The 16,865-nt window shown below is 42.6% G+C and overlaps 1 protein-coding gene across 1 annotated transcript; it reads right to left on the reverse strand.

The window, feature by feature from the left end:
- Positions 1–4,413: 4,413 nt before the first annotated feature.
- LOC143034250 (uncharacterized) lies at positions 4,414–12,438 on the reverse strand. Its single transcript, XM_076200187.1, has 4 exons — positions 12,417–12,438; positions 6,090–6,283; positions 5,936–5,968; positions 4,414–5,309 (listed from the first exon to the last, which is right to left on the reverse strand). The coding sequence occupies exons 1-4, from the start codon at positions 12,436–12,438 to the stop codon at positions 4,575–4,577; spliced, it is 984 nt and encodes a 327-aa protein (XP_076056302.1). The 3' UTR covers positions 4,414–4,574.
- Between the last annotated feature and the right edge of the window lie 4,427 nt (positions 12,439–16,865).

The raw sequence follows: 16,865 nt of genomic DNA on the forward strand, positions 1-16,865 counted from the left end.
CTCCTAGTACCCACTTCTGTGCCCTCCAACACACACAGATCTGGCCGGGACAGGGGACAATTCTTCAGAATTGAAGACAGGAGATTGTAAAATCGTGGCTCAGTCTTCTTTCCCCTTCCACTTGCCTTCTTGTAGTCCTCATAATGATGGAATATTGATTTGAGGTTGCGCCACTTGCCCTCAACTTGTCTCAGTTCCACGCCTGGGATCTAATTTGGGGGAAAAGTCAAAGTGGAATTAATATTTTTCAATATTAATTGATACATGCATCTTTTCATCATAAGGATTCCTAAACACACATTTGACAGAGAGAGGTCATTAATTGGGAAGCACATAAAGTAATGGTCTGGTTAACCATTTTTAAACCAAAAATATGTGAAGAAATTTTTTAGGTTCATAGCATACAAAACACAGACATAGAGCAGGGGCACTACAGTCTTGGAATGCAGATCACACTGTGAATTACAGTGTGATGCTTCATGACGATGGTACCTTAACCTTGAGGAGGAAAATGGAATGAAGTAATGATGAAGCACTAAAATTATAATACAGAATCCAGTTACCATACCCATGCTGTCACTTAAAAAGCTATTAGTATTCATACGTGCATGTACAAAATCATGTACGAATCAAGCAGTTGGCAACCAGCTTCCCAATATCAAAGGCAGGTAACACTGAGAGGCTACCCATTATAACATAAGGACCTGACACATAGCATATGCCACATACAGAAAAGCATCATTGGTGGTAGGCAACATCCAGACAGGAACATATTACGTGCACTGCTTACATAATAGACATGCATACAGCATAAGTTTTCATTTAACTAATACCTCAATGTGATGCAGTTGGATGCCTGCTAGTCCCTGAAGGAAAAAAATATATTAAATGTGATACTCCAGCTGTAATGAATTGTGGTTACTAACAGATTATTATGGCGAATATCAATAAGAAAATGAACTCACATGGCCTACATAATAACTTACCAATTCCTGCAACACTCGGGTGATGTCCTTCCACACAACGGCCTTTGTAGTTTTCTTGTCATTTAGGCGCGTGTAGTTTGCCTTGACAAGTTGCAGGAGTGCTTCTGTAGCCTCATAATTCCACAGTTCTTTCACCTTCCCTCCCTTCCCTGAAAAATTAGGCACTCATTATAGTAAGGAAGTCGTATCATTTCAAGTGCAAAATTATACAGGATATAAGAAACAGTGAAGAAAAAATACATGTGTGACCTACATGTATATTTAGAAGCACAACACAATACTAAAGACTGACATAGTCATACCACAAGGGCCTAAACATACAAAAATTATAGGCTACCCTATGGTCAAGCTTTACTGTTTGGAAGAAACAATCTGTTGGACTGTTTACATAGAGTTTCATCCAAAGAATTACAGTACTGATGTATGCCCTGGCATACATGATTATTTTGTATTGTAATATTTCAGTATAAGTGTCCAACCAATACCACTAATTTACTTACTCTGTTTTTGGACACCCTCCTCTGTGAGTGATTCACGTGGTTCTGGGTTGTCCACTTCTTCTTCATCCTCTGAAGGGGAACAAAGTACTTATGTAGGAACAAGAAAAAAAAAATGTACAGAAAATTCTCCAATATTCTGGTGAGTATAGTAACATGGCAGAGACAGGAATTGATTTGGAAAGATGAATACTGGTTATGAATGTGATATTGGTGCTATGTATAAAAAAAAAATCAAAATAATACCAACAATATAAACTGCATGTGCTTTGAAACATGTATGTATTTTGGGCATTGTCAAGGATAAAATTACTAAGTATATAATAACATAAAATCGTTTATCATAATGTATTTATGATGGTATGTGCAATGTTACAATGTACAGCCCTACACTAAAATTAAGGTCCTTGAACAGGCTGAAACTATTTACTGTAATAATATAAGAGGAGATAACAAAATACTTTTCATTCATTACTTACAGTTCTCGCTCCATGTTGGTGGAAATTTTGGGGATGAATGGTTGGAATGAAATCTTAGCAGTCACAGCAGTAGAGCGTCCATGATGTACGCAATGTTCGTGTTATCTCAGCAGCATTTCAAAACAAATCATTTCTCCGATATATTTGCTTTAATACGGATGTCAATAGCATACAGCAATAAGGTAATCCTTTAATTCTTATTTTTCAGCAAGTATTATACGGAAATATAGCATAAACTACACCAAGTTCACATAACTGGAAGACAAAGTCACAAGTCACAACCACATGAACTGACACGGACGTCCCTCACTAGACATAGGTCTGAACAGTGTTGACGTATCACAAGACAACACAACCATTTATTTAAAGTCTTATGGACAATTCTTTTGAATTCTAATGCCAGGAACAAGTTACTACTTTGATCTTCTTTTCATATAAAACAATTATCATAATCCTTAGGGCCTCAGAATTGTAATTATTGAATGTGATAGGAATGGCAATACCTTCCAGCCAATCAGAGTGCGTGTTTGCTATTCCGAGCATATTCGCTTCTCCTCGGTGTTGCCAATTAGAGGCGTTTTTACCAGCGCATCAGAATATCAAACACTGTTTGATGTTCTGGCTGGTTTTTGGTAAACACGACTTACTGTGCTGCCAGACGACCCTCACTCGCACCGTCTCAGAAAAAGTGTCGTACGGATCATAACATAGACAGCAGCCGTGGTGGGACCATCAAGCCAGACTACGAGAATTGAGCCAAGGGACGAGACAATGGACCGCAGCACCGACTCTGATACTTATATGGAAGATGACGAAAACCAGTCTCTTCTATCAGGACCTATGATGCCTCTATTGGCAGTTGCAAGCGTGACAGAGATGCAGCCAGAGGCAGATGTGGGTGCTGTAGCAGTAGCAGCAGTAGCTTGTGACTTCATGGAAAGGTAATTATTGTCGACCAATACTAATTGTAAAATTCAGCATAACCTCATTCTGCTACTAAGGTCAATTGTACAGTATACTAATTTGGTTCGCATTTGTATTGTAGGGAACACCATCCAAAACAGGAGGGTCTGGCAGACATCCTGGACAACATGAGCGAGATGGACTTCTTCCGGAACCTTCGCCTCACAAGGACATCTTTTGACCTCATCTTGGACTTCATACATGAAGCATACGGTCTGAACCCTTCAGGATCCAGCCTTTATTTGGGTCCAAGAAAAGCTTTGTACGTTACACTCTGGTATTTAGGAACGCAGAGTACCTACAGGGAAATATCAGAGATGTTTGGTGTGTCACAACGTACAGTGTTTGATTGTGTCCAGAGACTGATTGATGTCATTTGCAATGCAGGAAAGGATGTCTTTTTGTGGCCAACTCCTCCTAAAATTTCTGAAATTGCACATGAATTCCAAGAAATGGGAGGAATTCCCGGTGTGGTAGGGGCTCTGGATGGATGCCACATTAACATCAAAGCTCCATCACCCACGCAGGCCGATTATGTTGATAGAACACAAAAAACACAGTGTCATTTTACTTGCAGTTTGCTTGCCTAATAAAAGTTTTTCCTACATTCAAGTGGGCTTCCCGGGATCTGCACATGACAGCCGAGTGCTAAAGTCAACTTCACTTTATAAGAAAATCCAAAACGGTGACGTAAATTATTTCCCATCACCACAATATCATATTGTAGGAGACTCTGCCTTTGGAGTCCAAAAGCATGTAATGGTACCATTTAAGAACTCTGGAAACTTATCGCAAGCACAAATTCTCTTCAATACTAAACTCTCCAAAGCAAGAGTTACCATTGAAAATGCTTTTGGTTTCTTAAAAGGTAGGTTTCGACGATTGAAGCATGTAGATGCCGATATTCTTCGGATACCTAAAATAATAAAAGCATGCTGTGTTCTTCACAACATATCAATAACTCAGCCTGATGAAATTAACATCTTCGAGAGGGAAGGGCTGGTGGATAACGCTGTTGAGTATTTCAGTTCTTCATTGTTGTCTGCCCTGCCACAAGACCAGGCTGGTGTGCTAAAAAGGCAGGCAATAGTGGCAATGCTACAGTGAGTGACAGGAAAAAGTAAAAGCAACCTGGAATATGACTGTTTAGGGTTTCAATAATTAGCCAAAATATATTGTTTTTTACATTTCTTTATGTTACAAAAATATACAAAATTCACATATATGTACATGGTTTTTATTGATTGTGCCTCCCAAAATTTTGTAAAAGTGTTTTGACTCACTCTGAAATCCTCTTCAAGTGTGACGTGGCACATATAATTGGATGTACTTTTGCTTGTGTTCATATGGTAGGTTGGAGGGAATGCAGAGGGCAATGGAGGCAGGAAGGGTGTCAGAACCAGTAACTGAAGTCTTTCTGACATGTCAGAGACCACAAGGGTGACTTCAGTTACCGGTTCTGACAGCCTTCCTGCCTCCATTGCCCTCTGCATTCTCTCCAACCTACCATTCTACCATTTCAATGCAAGCACCAGTACATCCAATTATATGTGCCACATCACACCTGAAGAGGAGTTCAGAGAGTCAAAACATTGTGTTATAGTCATTTGTCACCATGTAGTTATTTGGTATTATATTTTATTACAAAATCACTCATTGTTTTGTCTGCGCTCTAATTCAATTCTTTTTAATCTTAGGATATTCAACCTCTCCCTCTTTATCTCCATGTCCATTTTGTGGCGTTCTCTATCACATACCGCAATGCAAGACAAAAGTTCTTTTAGTTCTGCCATACTGTTTTGTTGTTTATCACTAGATGTTTTCAGTGTATTTTTCATATCTTTCACGCACAATAACAGTTCCTTTCTATCTGCAGAGGGTCTTAAGCTTCTGGTTCTTGTTCTTGTTCTTCTTGGGGGTGGGACATTCCCTCGGGCTGCAGGTGGCTCCTCACGTGTGGCTGGAGCAGGCTGTGGGGCTTGTGAGGCATGAGCAGGCTGAGGATCTGGTGGTGATGCTTGAGGAGGAGTTGGGGCACGTTGCGAGGCTTCACCATGCTGAGGGTCTAGTAGTGAGGCTTGAGTGGCTCCTGGAGTGGCTGGAATGTTTAACACTGGTGAGGCTTGTGTGGCTGGGTCTTCTTCCACAGGGTTGTCAACCTCCATTTCTGCCACACTCCTAGTACCCACTTCTGTGCCCTCCAACACACACAGATCTGGCCGGGACAGGGGACAATTCTTCAGAATTGAAGACAGGAGATTGTAAAATCGTGGCTCAGTCTTCTTTCCCCTCCCACTTGCCTTCTTGTAGTCCTCATAATGATGGAATATTGATTTGAGGTTGCGCCACTTGCCCTCAACTTGTCTCAGTTCCACGCCTGGGATCTAATTTGGGGGAAAAGTCAAAGTGGAATTAATATTTTTCAATATTAATTGATACATGCATCTTTTCATCATAAGGATTCCTAAACACACATTTGACAGAGAGAGGTCATTAATTGGGAAGCACATAAAGTAATGGTCTGGTTAACCATTTTTAAACCAAAAATATGTGAAGAAATTTTTTAGGTTCATAGCATACAAAACACAGACATAGAGCAGGGGCACTACAGTCTTGGAATGCAGATCACACTGTGAATTACAGTGTGATGCTTCATGATGATGGTACCTTAACCTTGAGGAGGAAAATGGAATGAAGTAATGATGAAGCACTAAAATTATAATACAGAATCCAGTTACCATACCCATGCTGTCACTTAAAAAGCTATTAGTATTCATACGTGCATGTACAAAATCATGTACGAATCAAGCAGTTGGCAACCAGCTTCCCAATATCAAAGGCAGGTAACACTGAGAGGCTACCCATTATAACATAAGGACCTGACACATAGCATATGCCACATACAGAAAAGCATCATTGGTGGTAGGCACCATCCAGACAGGAACATATTACGTGCACTGCTTACATAATAGACATGCATACAGCATAACAGTTTTCATTTAACTAATACCTCAATGTGATGCAGTTGGATGCCTGCTAGTCCCTGAAGGAAAAAAAATATATTAAATGTGATACTCCAGCTGTAATGAATTGTGGTTACTAACAGATTATTATGGCGAATATCAATAAGAAAATGAACTCACATGGCCTACATAATAACTTACCAATTCCTGCAACACTCTGGTGATGTCCTTCCACACAACGGCCTTTGTAGTTTTCTTGTCATTTAGGCGCGTGTAGTTTGCCTTGACAAGTTGCAGGAGTGCTTCTGTAGCCTCATAATTCCACAGTTCTTTCACCTTCCCTCCCTTCCCTGTCTTGTCAGTCAGGGGGGGGGGGGGTTGTGTCCCCCCACCCTCTTTAAATCCCTGGAATATATTCTCATCACTTTTTACTGTATTGCTCTTATCTATACTTCTAATCTTTACATTTTTATTAGACATTTCATCGTCGTCGGGGTGCCGTTTTTTACCTTTCGCCTGTCTGCCTGGACCAAGTCTACTCCTTCCTCATTTCCTTCCATTTCCCTCAGTAATCCCTCCCCTTCTCCTCTTTCCCTACTTTCCTACTACCCCACGAGCAATTTCCCCCCACCCTGTAAATACAATAGGCACTTCTCTTTGCGTTGGGATCCACAAAACTTCAATTTTCTTCAGAACGTCTTCTAAGCCGTCCGTTCGTTGAAGTGTATTTACCTAGTTGTATTTACCTAGTTGTATTTTACGGGAAGGGGAGCTATGCTCGTGGGATCCCGTCTTCATTTCTCATTTTATCTAAACAATTTTTAAATTCATGTATTGTTTTTGCACACACCACTTTCTCATCTAACTTGTTCCAACTGTCTATTACTCTGTGAGGAAAGCTGTTCTTTTTCAAATCTCTTCTATAGCTGTCTTTTTTTATTTTCTTTCCGTGTCCTCTTGTATTTCTGTCATCCCATTTTATCAGATTCTCTCTATCAGTAATTTCTATGCCTTTCATGATTCTGTAAATAGCTATCAAATCTCCTCTCTCTCTTCTTTGCTCTAGTGTCTGTAGTTCAAGTTTTTGTAGTCTCTCTTCATATGATAGTTTTGAGAGTGTTGGTGCCAGTTTTGTAATTGCTCTTTGTATTCTTTCAAGTTTTGTTATACATTTTTTTGTACTTGGTGACCATATCGTTGCTGCATATTCCAATCTTGGTCTTATCAGGGTGATTAGGATTTTCCTCACCATTTCTTCATCCAGGTATGTAAATGCCACTTTGATTGTTCTTATTAAATTATAAGTTTCTCCAAAAATCTTATTTATATGTTTCTCAGGTGACATATTATTCATAACAATGACTCCCAGGTCCTTCTCATTTTCTACTTTTTTTTATTCCTTCTTCTCCCAAATTATATGATCCTGTTATTCTGTTTTTGCTTTTTCCAAATTCCATTATACTACACTTTTTTGTATTGAACTCCATCTCCCACTTCCTACTCCATTCCTGTACTTTATTTAGATCTCTCTGTAGTGATTCACAATCTTCTTCAGTTTTCACTCTTTTCAGTAGTTTTGCATCGTCTGCAAAGAAGCTCATATAGCTTTCAATTCCTTCATCCATATCATTAATATATATAGCAAACATTATTGGGGCCAGAACTGTTCCCTGCGGGACACCGCTTATTACTTCATTCCATTTTGAGTGCTGGTTTCTTATCACTACTCTCATTTTTCTTTCTTGCAAAAAGTCTTCCATCCAATTTAGTAATTTACCTTGTATTCCTCCTTCAGATTCTCGTTTCTTAAGCAACTTCTTATGTGGTACTTTGTCAAAAGCTTTTTTTAGGTCTAGAAATGCACAATCAGCCCATCCATCTCTTTCTTGTATTATATCTATTAGCCTTGAATAGAAACATATTAAATTGGTGACGCATGATCGTCCTTGTCTTAATCCAAATTGCCTTGGATTTAGTACGTTGTTTTTTTCCAAGTATTTTACCCATCTATTTTTGATAATTCTTTCACAAATTTTTGCTATTGTACTTGTTAGAGAGACTGGTCTATAGTTGGTAGGTTCTTCTTTATTTCCTCCTTTATATATAGGTACTATATTTGCTTTTTTCCAATCTTCTGGAACTTTTCCTTCTTTCAAGGAACTGCTTATTATGCTATGTATTTTGTCTGCCAGTTCATTCCTGCATTCTTTCAGAATCCAGTTTGCTATTTCATCTGGTCCATGCGATTTTCTGACATCAAGATTACTCAAGTGTATCAATATTTCATTCTTTGATACTTCTATTTCTTCTATAGGGGGGACTTTCTCTTTCCATTCAATCTCTTCAGGTTGTATGTTCTCCCTTGTAAACACTGATTTAAAATGTTTGTTCATAATTTCCGCCATTTCCATTTCCTCAGTGTATTCAACTCCCCCTTATCTTAATTTCTCCAAGTCCTGTTTGTTTTTCAGTTTATTGTTTACAAATCTGTAGAATAGTTTTGGTTGATCTTTACATTTTTCTATGACGTCTTTTTCATATTTTCTCTTTTCCTCTCTGCACTTTTGTACATATTCATTTCTATAACAGGTATATATTTTCCATTTTTCAGGTCTTCTGTCTTTTTTCCATCTGGTCCAGGCTTTGTCTCTTTTGTCTTTTAACTCCCTACAACTTTTGTTGTACCAGCATTTTACATATTCTTTTTCTTGTTTTTGTCTTGGGACATACTTTTCCACTCCTTTTTTGTAATTTTTTTGTCAAAATATTCCATTTCTTTTCCACTGATGTTTCTTCTTTGTATATTTCTTCCCAGTTTTCTTGTTGAAAGAATTCTCTTATTTTATCAAAGTTTGTTTTTTCATACATCATTCTTCCTTTTCTATATTGTTCATTTCTTTTCATATATTTTTCTTCATTAAGTTCCAGTTCAATCAATATGTGGTCAATTTTACCTATTGGTGTTTTATATTCAATCTTGTCCACTATTCTAGGTTCAGATGTAATTAATAAGTCTAGTCTCGATGGTTCTTCTTCATTTCTATACCTAGTGTTCTCTTGTATCCATTGTGTCATTGTGTGGTCAATAATCATCTCAAGTAGAGCGTTTCCCCATGAGTCGTCTCCACCCTTTACTGTCATTTCTTCCCAGCAGATTTCTTTGCAATTAAAGTCGCCCATCATAACTATTCTTCCTCCATCTTCCATTATTTTATTTAATGTTATCTTTGTGTCCTCTAACATACTTTTATGTTCACTCTCCTCCCATGAGGCTGTTTTTGGAGGCACATAATTTATCACAAATTTTCTGCTCTTCTTATCTCTGTCTTCCACATCTATCATAATCATCTCTACTGTATTCTTTCCATATATGACACCTTTCACATTTATATCCTTCTTAGTCAGGAACATAACTCCACCCCCTTGCTGGTCTTGTCTGTGCTATACTTTCCGAGTCTAAATTTCTCTTCGATTTGTTTCATAATTTCTGGTTCATCTTCCTGAACTGATTCTAGTAATTGGCTTACTTTTTCATTTTCCTCTTTGATTCTTGTGGTTCTATCTGTGTTGTGTTTCTCTTCCATTCCTAATATAATTATACATTTCTTCTTGTCTGCTAAATCTCTTACTATATTCTCCTTTTGTCTCATCACTTTAATAACTGAGTCTTCAGTATGTTCTTTCAATTGCTGTTTGACTATGTCAGTGAATGAAACCTTATTTCCTTCTTGGGTTGTTTTCCAATTCTTAGTTTCTTTAGCTATTGTGTCTCTGTTTTGTTTACTATTCTTGTTCTTTTCCTCTTGATCCACCTGTACTTCTCTTAGGTGTCTTTTTAGGTCTTCTATTTCATCAGTTAAGTTTTTATATTCGCCTTTTCTAGTTCTTCCAATCTTTCAACCCTTTGTAAAATGGTGTTCATATGACCTAACCTACTCTCCAAGTCCTCGATCACCTTATCAACCTTCTCCTCTAGTCTTGTCAGTCGGGGGGGGGGGGGGTTGTGTCCCCCCACCCTCTTTAAATCCCTTGAAAATATTCTCATCACTTTCTACTGTATTGCTCTTATCTATACTTCTAATCTTTACATTTTTATTAGACATTTCGTCGTCGTCGGGAGGCCTTTTGTTTACCTTTCGCCTGTCTGTCTGGGCCAAGTCTACTCCTTCCTCATTTCCTTCCATTTCCCTCAGTAATCCCTCCCCCTTTCCTCTTTCCCTACTTTCCTACTACTCCACGAGCAATTTCCCCCCCACCCTGTAAAAACACTAGGCACTTCTCTTTGCGTTGGGATCCACAGACTTCAGTTTTCTTCAGAACGTCTTCTAAGCCGTCCATTCGTTGAAGTGTGTGTGGGTGTGGGTGTGGGTGTGATAAAGGCCGGAAGTGGACATAGGAATGGCAATGAGGACCGTGGAGGGCAGTGCCACCGCGAAGCTCCACCCTGTCGAGAGAGCGGCACCTTGCACGATTGAGGACGAAGACTTCCTTGCGAAAATTGATGGCCAGAAGTGGAAAGCAGAGTGATTCCCGAAAGAAGGCTCACCTCTTCTGACGGACAAAGTCGACTGCTACAAACAGACTCTCGGAAAGGGGATGAGGGACGACTTTGACCTCGAAGTAGAGCGGTAGAATGATGAGGGATTTTTGAGTCCTTAGGAGGAACCAGTGGAGGGTGGAATCTTGCCCTTGATGGCAGTGGTACAGCCAACCAAGAACAAAGTACGACCGGTATTGGATTTCCGAGAACTAAACCAGTTTGCGAGGTGTCATATTGGCGATGATTTTGAAGACGTATGTAATGAGACCCTACGCAGGGGGCGCCAAATGAGGGGAGTGTCCACGGTTTCACGTGGCGAAAAGGCTATGGAAATACCGTCTAGTAAAATATAAAGGTAAAACGTATTGCTTAACCAGACTGGGGTTTGTAACCGTTAGATAGGTTGTGTAACCGTTGGTTAGGTTAGTGTAACCGTTAAATAGGTTGTGTAACCGTTAAATAGGTTTGTTGGTTACGTAAGGAGGACTTAATGCGGGCGAGATAAACTCCAAAACGGGAGTTTTCTACTTTTAATTAACAATTGAGGCAAATCTGGTTTGCAAATATGATAAGGTACAAATGGGCCCTGTGGGCAGATTACAAAAAGTGGCAGGCCTTGACCTAGGGCTCAATAGGCTGGCAGCCTACTCGGTCTACCCAGCTCTGACGACTGGCCAGTAGGCTCGTGACCTACCCAGCCTCTCGCCTACGTGACATGGGTGTTAAAGGTTATATAGGTTGTTAGTAGGTTACTGTAAGCAAAGGCGTTAGTCTCGCTATTCTATGCATTAGGGTCAGTTTATATATGAGGGTTTGTCCTATAGTTAGTGGATATTGTTAGGTATATTATATCTATGTTAGTTTATGCGTAATATACTAGGGCAGTTATAATAAAGGATTTTAATAGGTTAGTCTGGTGACATTGGGTATCTATCTTGTTTGTCATGAAATATGCTGCGTTAGGGGTATGTTGTGGGAAATGGAAGGTTAGCAAGAAGGGGAGTCTAGCTATGTTGCAAGCCTGTGGATCACGTGCGTGGTGGGTGATGGTTAGTGATGGATACAGGTTTGGGCTGTGCTCAGCCCCGAGGATCCAGAGGGCCGTACTGGAGAAAACTGAAACGATGAAGAATGGCATTGACTCATACCTCGATGACATACTGGTGGATGATAGTGTGGTATCAGCGTCGGGCGTAGTGGAACATTTGGTTCGGTACGGATTAGTGGCGAAGTAGCCGGAACCGGTGGAAGGAGCGGTGTTGGGACTGCGATTAGAGAGAGACGGGACCGGAGAGGCAACGAGATCCCTAAAGTTACAAAGTTACGGGCGAAATGAGCAAACGAGAGCTCTTCTCCCTGTATGGCAAATCGCTCTGTCACTACCCGATCGCCGGTTGGCTCCGTGGCGGCCAGGGTCGAAGGATTGGGAAGAGAAGGTTGATGAGGGCACGCTAACGATGATACGTGACGTCGTACAGCGGATGAAACATGATGATCCAGTGAGAGGACAGTGGAACGCACCACAACAGGGCCGAGGCATAGTGTGATGCGATGCTAACAGCATAGCAACAGGCGTCGTCTTGGAGATAGGAGGCGTGGTAGTCGAAGATGGAGCGTGGCAGCGAAAAAAGGATGACTACCATCCCATGAATGTATCAGAGTTGGACGCGGCTATAAAGGGAGTCAGTTTAGCGCTGAAATGGGGGCTGCATGAGACCGAAATCAGAACTGACTCAGCCACAGTAGCGGGGTGGATGAACTCAGTGCTGATAGCTGAGAAGAGAGTACGTAAGAAGGGGGCTGCAGAGGTCCTTATGAAGCGTCGTCTTGGGATCCTAAGGGAGTTAATAGACGAGTTCAGCATGAATATAAGGGTGAGCGAGGTGCCGTCGGGGATGAACAAAGCGGATGCGAAGGAAGAACATGACGAGAAGCTTGAGGTGTGCGCTGCAGGGTCCCTCTGCGCGAAAGGGTTATATAGAACTCACCACCTAGGGGTCGATAGGTCATTGTTCCCGGCAAGGAAGGTTGACCCGAATAAATCAAGGGAAGAAATCCAGCGGCCGTTGAGAGCGTGCGCCCGATGTCATTCAATAGTCCCTCCCCCCAGTCCGCACTCAGCGGGGGAACTTAGCGTGGGAGAAAACAGGAGGCGGCTGGCGGTTGATGTAATCCACTATCGATGGGGCATGTATTTATCGATAGTTGAGGGCCACTATTTTGCCACAGAGGGAGAAGAGCTCTCGTTTGCTCATTTCACCCATAACCTTCAGGATCTCGTTGCCATACCTGAACAGCAGGTTTCCGGTCCCGTCCCTTTCCAGTCGCAGTCCCAACACTGCTCCTCCTTCTAACGGTTCCGGCTCCTTCGCTATCAATCCGTACCGAGCCAAATGTTCCACTACGCCCGACGCTGATGCCACACTATCGTCCACCAGTATATCATCGAGGTACGAGTCGGTGCTCTTCTTTATCGTTTCAGTCTTCTCCAGTATTGTCTTCAGGATTCTCATGATCCTCGGGGCCCAGCTGAGCCCAAACCCCAGTCTGGTTAAGCAATAAGTTCTACCTTTGTATTTTACTAGCTGATACTTCCATAGTTTCTTCGCCACGTAAATTTGCAGGTAAGCCGCCCGCAAGTCTACAACCGCGGATGACCCCCTCATTCGGCGCCACCTGCGTAGGGTCTCGCTGCACACGTCTACAAAATCGTCGCCAGTATGACACCTCACAAACTGGTTTAGTTCTCGGAAATCCAACACCGGTCGTACTTTGTTCTTGGTTAGCTGTACCACTGCCATCAAGGGCAGGATTCCGCCCTCCACTGGTTCCTTCCAGGGACTCAAGATTCCCTCCTCAATCCAGCGCTCCACTTCAAGGTCAAAGTTCTCCCTCACCCCCCTCTCTGATGGTCTGTTTGTAGCAATCGACTTTGTTCTTCAAAAAGGGCTAGCCTTCCTTCGGATACCACCCGACTTCCCACTTCTGGCCTTCAAATTCCGTCAGGAAGTCTTCGTCCTCAATCGTGCACGGCGCCGCATTGGTCCCCACCGCGCCGCAGTGTTGGCAGTCCTCATGACGTCCCGTCATCTCCCAGAAACACCGATAACCTAACTGTAAGAGGCCGGTAGTGGAAAAAGTATTCATTTTATTACCTGGATGTTTTGAAACAATGGCCGATAGGAAGTGCAGAGTTGCATATTCTGGCTTGCCGTCTGGTGTTTTGTAAACATAGGCTAGGGTATGGATAGAATGTTGATATGACGAAATGTAAACATTTAAGCCACGTTCCGCTTGCGACATAAGTGCTTGCGTAAACAGTATTGCTTGAGACAGTGTAACAGTCTTTCTGATTGAAGAAAAGGGTGAAGGAGGAGAGAAATTATTGGTGCACGGAGGTAAAGTCACGCCCTTAAAGGGTGGCACTTATTTGTAACGTTCAAAGTTATTGGATGAATTAAATAGTGACATCGAAGCAGACTTGGCTTGGTGGATGTACAAGGATCCCAAGCGGGAGTCCCTTGGTGTAGCTTGAATAACCAAGTGTAATTACTCAGAAGATGAGAAGAAAACTATATCTCCTTTTTAATTCATCCCATCAAGAAACATTACGAACTGGTTATAGAAGCTTTGGTGGAAACATGCTTAATAGAAGGAAGAGGCATGGGGCCTACAGATGAATAACATAAGTGACTAAGTGTTAGTACCTGTGGAGCTAGCACTAACTGTTAGCTTCGCTGCCACTAACATTTAGTCATTTGTGTTATTATTCCGTAGGCCCCATGCCTCTTCCGTAACTTATGCATCAGGTCAACTTCCATTACTCAGTAACGAAGGTGAATTAAATTGAACTTAAACTCTTCTTCATTTTCTTCACGAATTCTGGTACAACGTATGGTCTTAGGTACGCCAGAGGATTCCCCCAGGGATCCTCTTACATCCCACCAAGCTGCCTCTGCTCAGGCGTCACTATTTGATTCATCCAATAACTTTGAACGTTACAAATAAGTGCCACCCTTTTAGGGCGTGACTTTACCTCCATGCACCAATAATTTTTCTCCTCCACCCTTTTCTCCAATCAGAAAGACTGTTATACACTCACTAGAATTCTTGTTTACGCAAGCAATTTGTCGCAAACAGAACGAGCTCTGTGTTTACATCTAGTCACATCAGCACCTTTCGATATCCTAATCTATATTTACAAATATCAGGCGGTAGGCTAGAATCTGCAACTCTGCACTTCTTATAATATGCAACTCTGCACTTCCTATTCGGCCATTGTTTCATAACAACCGAATATAAAATGACTATAAAATTCACATTCCTTTCCTCCTACCCCTCTATCTACCTAAATGTCTACCTCTATCTACCGGCCTCTTACACTAACCGAAGGCAATGAAGGACCACATCTTGCGCCCTGGAGAGGCGCATTCCTGTTGCAAGCTTCTCGTAGTTGGACGTCATCTTGTATCACAGGGCTGACGGTCTCCTAGGCGCCATCAGCTTGTGCTTCTCTAACTCTCGCCGGGTCAGTGTTCTTCCACCAATGGTCAAGATCCCTGCCCGACTCGGGAGCACACCAATACCGACGTCCATGTAGTAACTGGCCGCTGCATTCCTCGCCTCACTGTCTGCCTCTTCGTTCCCCAGCGGGCCGATGTGTCCGGGAATCAAGTTTAGGACAACTAACTGTCCTTGCTCATGGAGGGACCTGATCTGAAACAGCAAAAAAAGTCATTAGGTGCACATAGTCTTGATGTATGTCTTTATTGATAGTTTGAATCAATGACAGACTATCAGTATGTATTACAACGTGGCTTTGGTGGGTGTTGAGGGCGTAGGCCAGTGCTAGTCCCACTGCAATTTCTTCCGCTTGCATTGAGCTGTAGGAAGGAGTCCTGCTGCTTTTGGATGACTCTGGTAGCGAAGGCGGCCACACGTTGCGAGATCCTGGCGCTGACCGGTAGTATTCCCGTCCCTTGTTGTATGTTGGCAACCAGGGTCCATGGTGGTGCACCAAGTATGACGCGCAGGGCCCGATTTTGTACTGCCTCTATCTTGGATATCTGGTTCTTATGAAGGCCAGCAAAGGCAGCGCTGGCATAGTCCATCAGTGGTCTCACTGGGCTGATGTAAAAGGTCCTGAGAACAGCACTGGTGGCCCCGGCTTCTCTGGTTGCCAAAGACCTCATGACATTGATCCGGGCAAGGGCCCTTTCCCGGAGGTAGGCCACCTCTGTCTTAAATGACAGCCCGGAATCTATCCATATGCCAAAATACATATGTGCTCTTACCCACTCTACCTCATACCCTTGTAGGAGTAGCCTATTTGCCGAGGGCATTTTGCCGCCAAAGCACATGGCTTTGGTCTTTGGCGGTAATATCTTAAGGCCAAGCTCACTGCACCTCTCGGATATGTCATCGAGCCATTTTTGTGCCCTTCTAAACTTGGCTACTCGAGCTAGGCCTATATACTCGCTGTAGCTGGCAAACGTAGTTCGCAAAGACGTCCAGGCCAGCCAGCAACAGCCAATCAGAAACTCGGGAAAGGTCCCGGGGTTCCCACCAGCCTCCTTTAAAAGGACCTCATAAAGGTCGGACGTCTCTCCACTCCAGCTCACTCAACAAGCGCCCAGCAATCTTCGCCGGCCGGTGGTGGCGAGGAGATATATCTCCTTTGCTGCTGCCGGTCTGGCACAGGCCGGCCTCTTCGTTGACGTCGGCAGGCGGGTTTACACCAAGACAAATACACATATTTCCCAAGTCACGTAATTCTCTGTTTTCAGAGTAGTGCTTGGAAGAAAAGAGACACACGCACACTTGCTCGCTGGCTTAGCAGAAGCCCAACCCAACTCTTATTCAGAACCCTCATCTGATCGCCGGCTGGTCGACAGAGAGGAATTGGGGAGCCTCTCTGTCCAACCGGCCCGCACCCACACGCTGGCCTCTTTGCTGACGCTGGCGAGCGGGTTTACACTTCTGACATTTACACACAATTCCCAGTCACGTAATTCTCTGCTTTCAGAGTTGTGATTGGAAGGAGAAAGATAATACAACACCCACCCGTCTGCCCCCCCTCGCACCGCCACTGGATCAACTCTACCGACTCTCAAACCCAACCTGGGGAAAAGCAGGAAAAGCTCAGGCCTTACCTGGGGCTAAACAGGAACGCGCTCTACACGCGGGAAGTGAACTCTACTCACTTCCCGTAAGATACATACACACATCTCACGAACATAGCCACGACCCACGCACAAACATCTACACTTACTTTTTTCTTCGACTAAAATTCGCTTCCTTTCTTTCTCTTATACTACATCTTCTCATTTCAGTTTACCTCCCACTAAAGATTTTTCCGTTTTTCCACCTTTCTCTACTACTACGCCTCTTACCATTTTCTGAACTTTTGGTGATTGTAATCCCGGCGTCGGCGCCAC

Source organism: Oratosquilla oratoria, chromosome 17 (genome assembly GCF_046742065.1).
Source record: "Oratosquilla oratoria isolate Oo_2021 chromosome 17, ASM4674206v1, whole genome shotgun sequence".
Taxonomy (NCBI): domain Eukaryota; kingdom Metazoa; phylum Arthropoda; class Malacostraca; order Stomatopoda; family Squillidae; genus Oratosquilla; species Oratosquilla oratoria.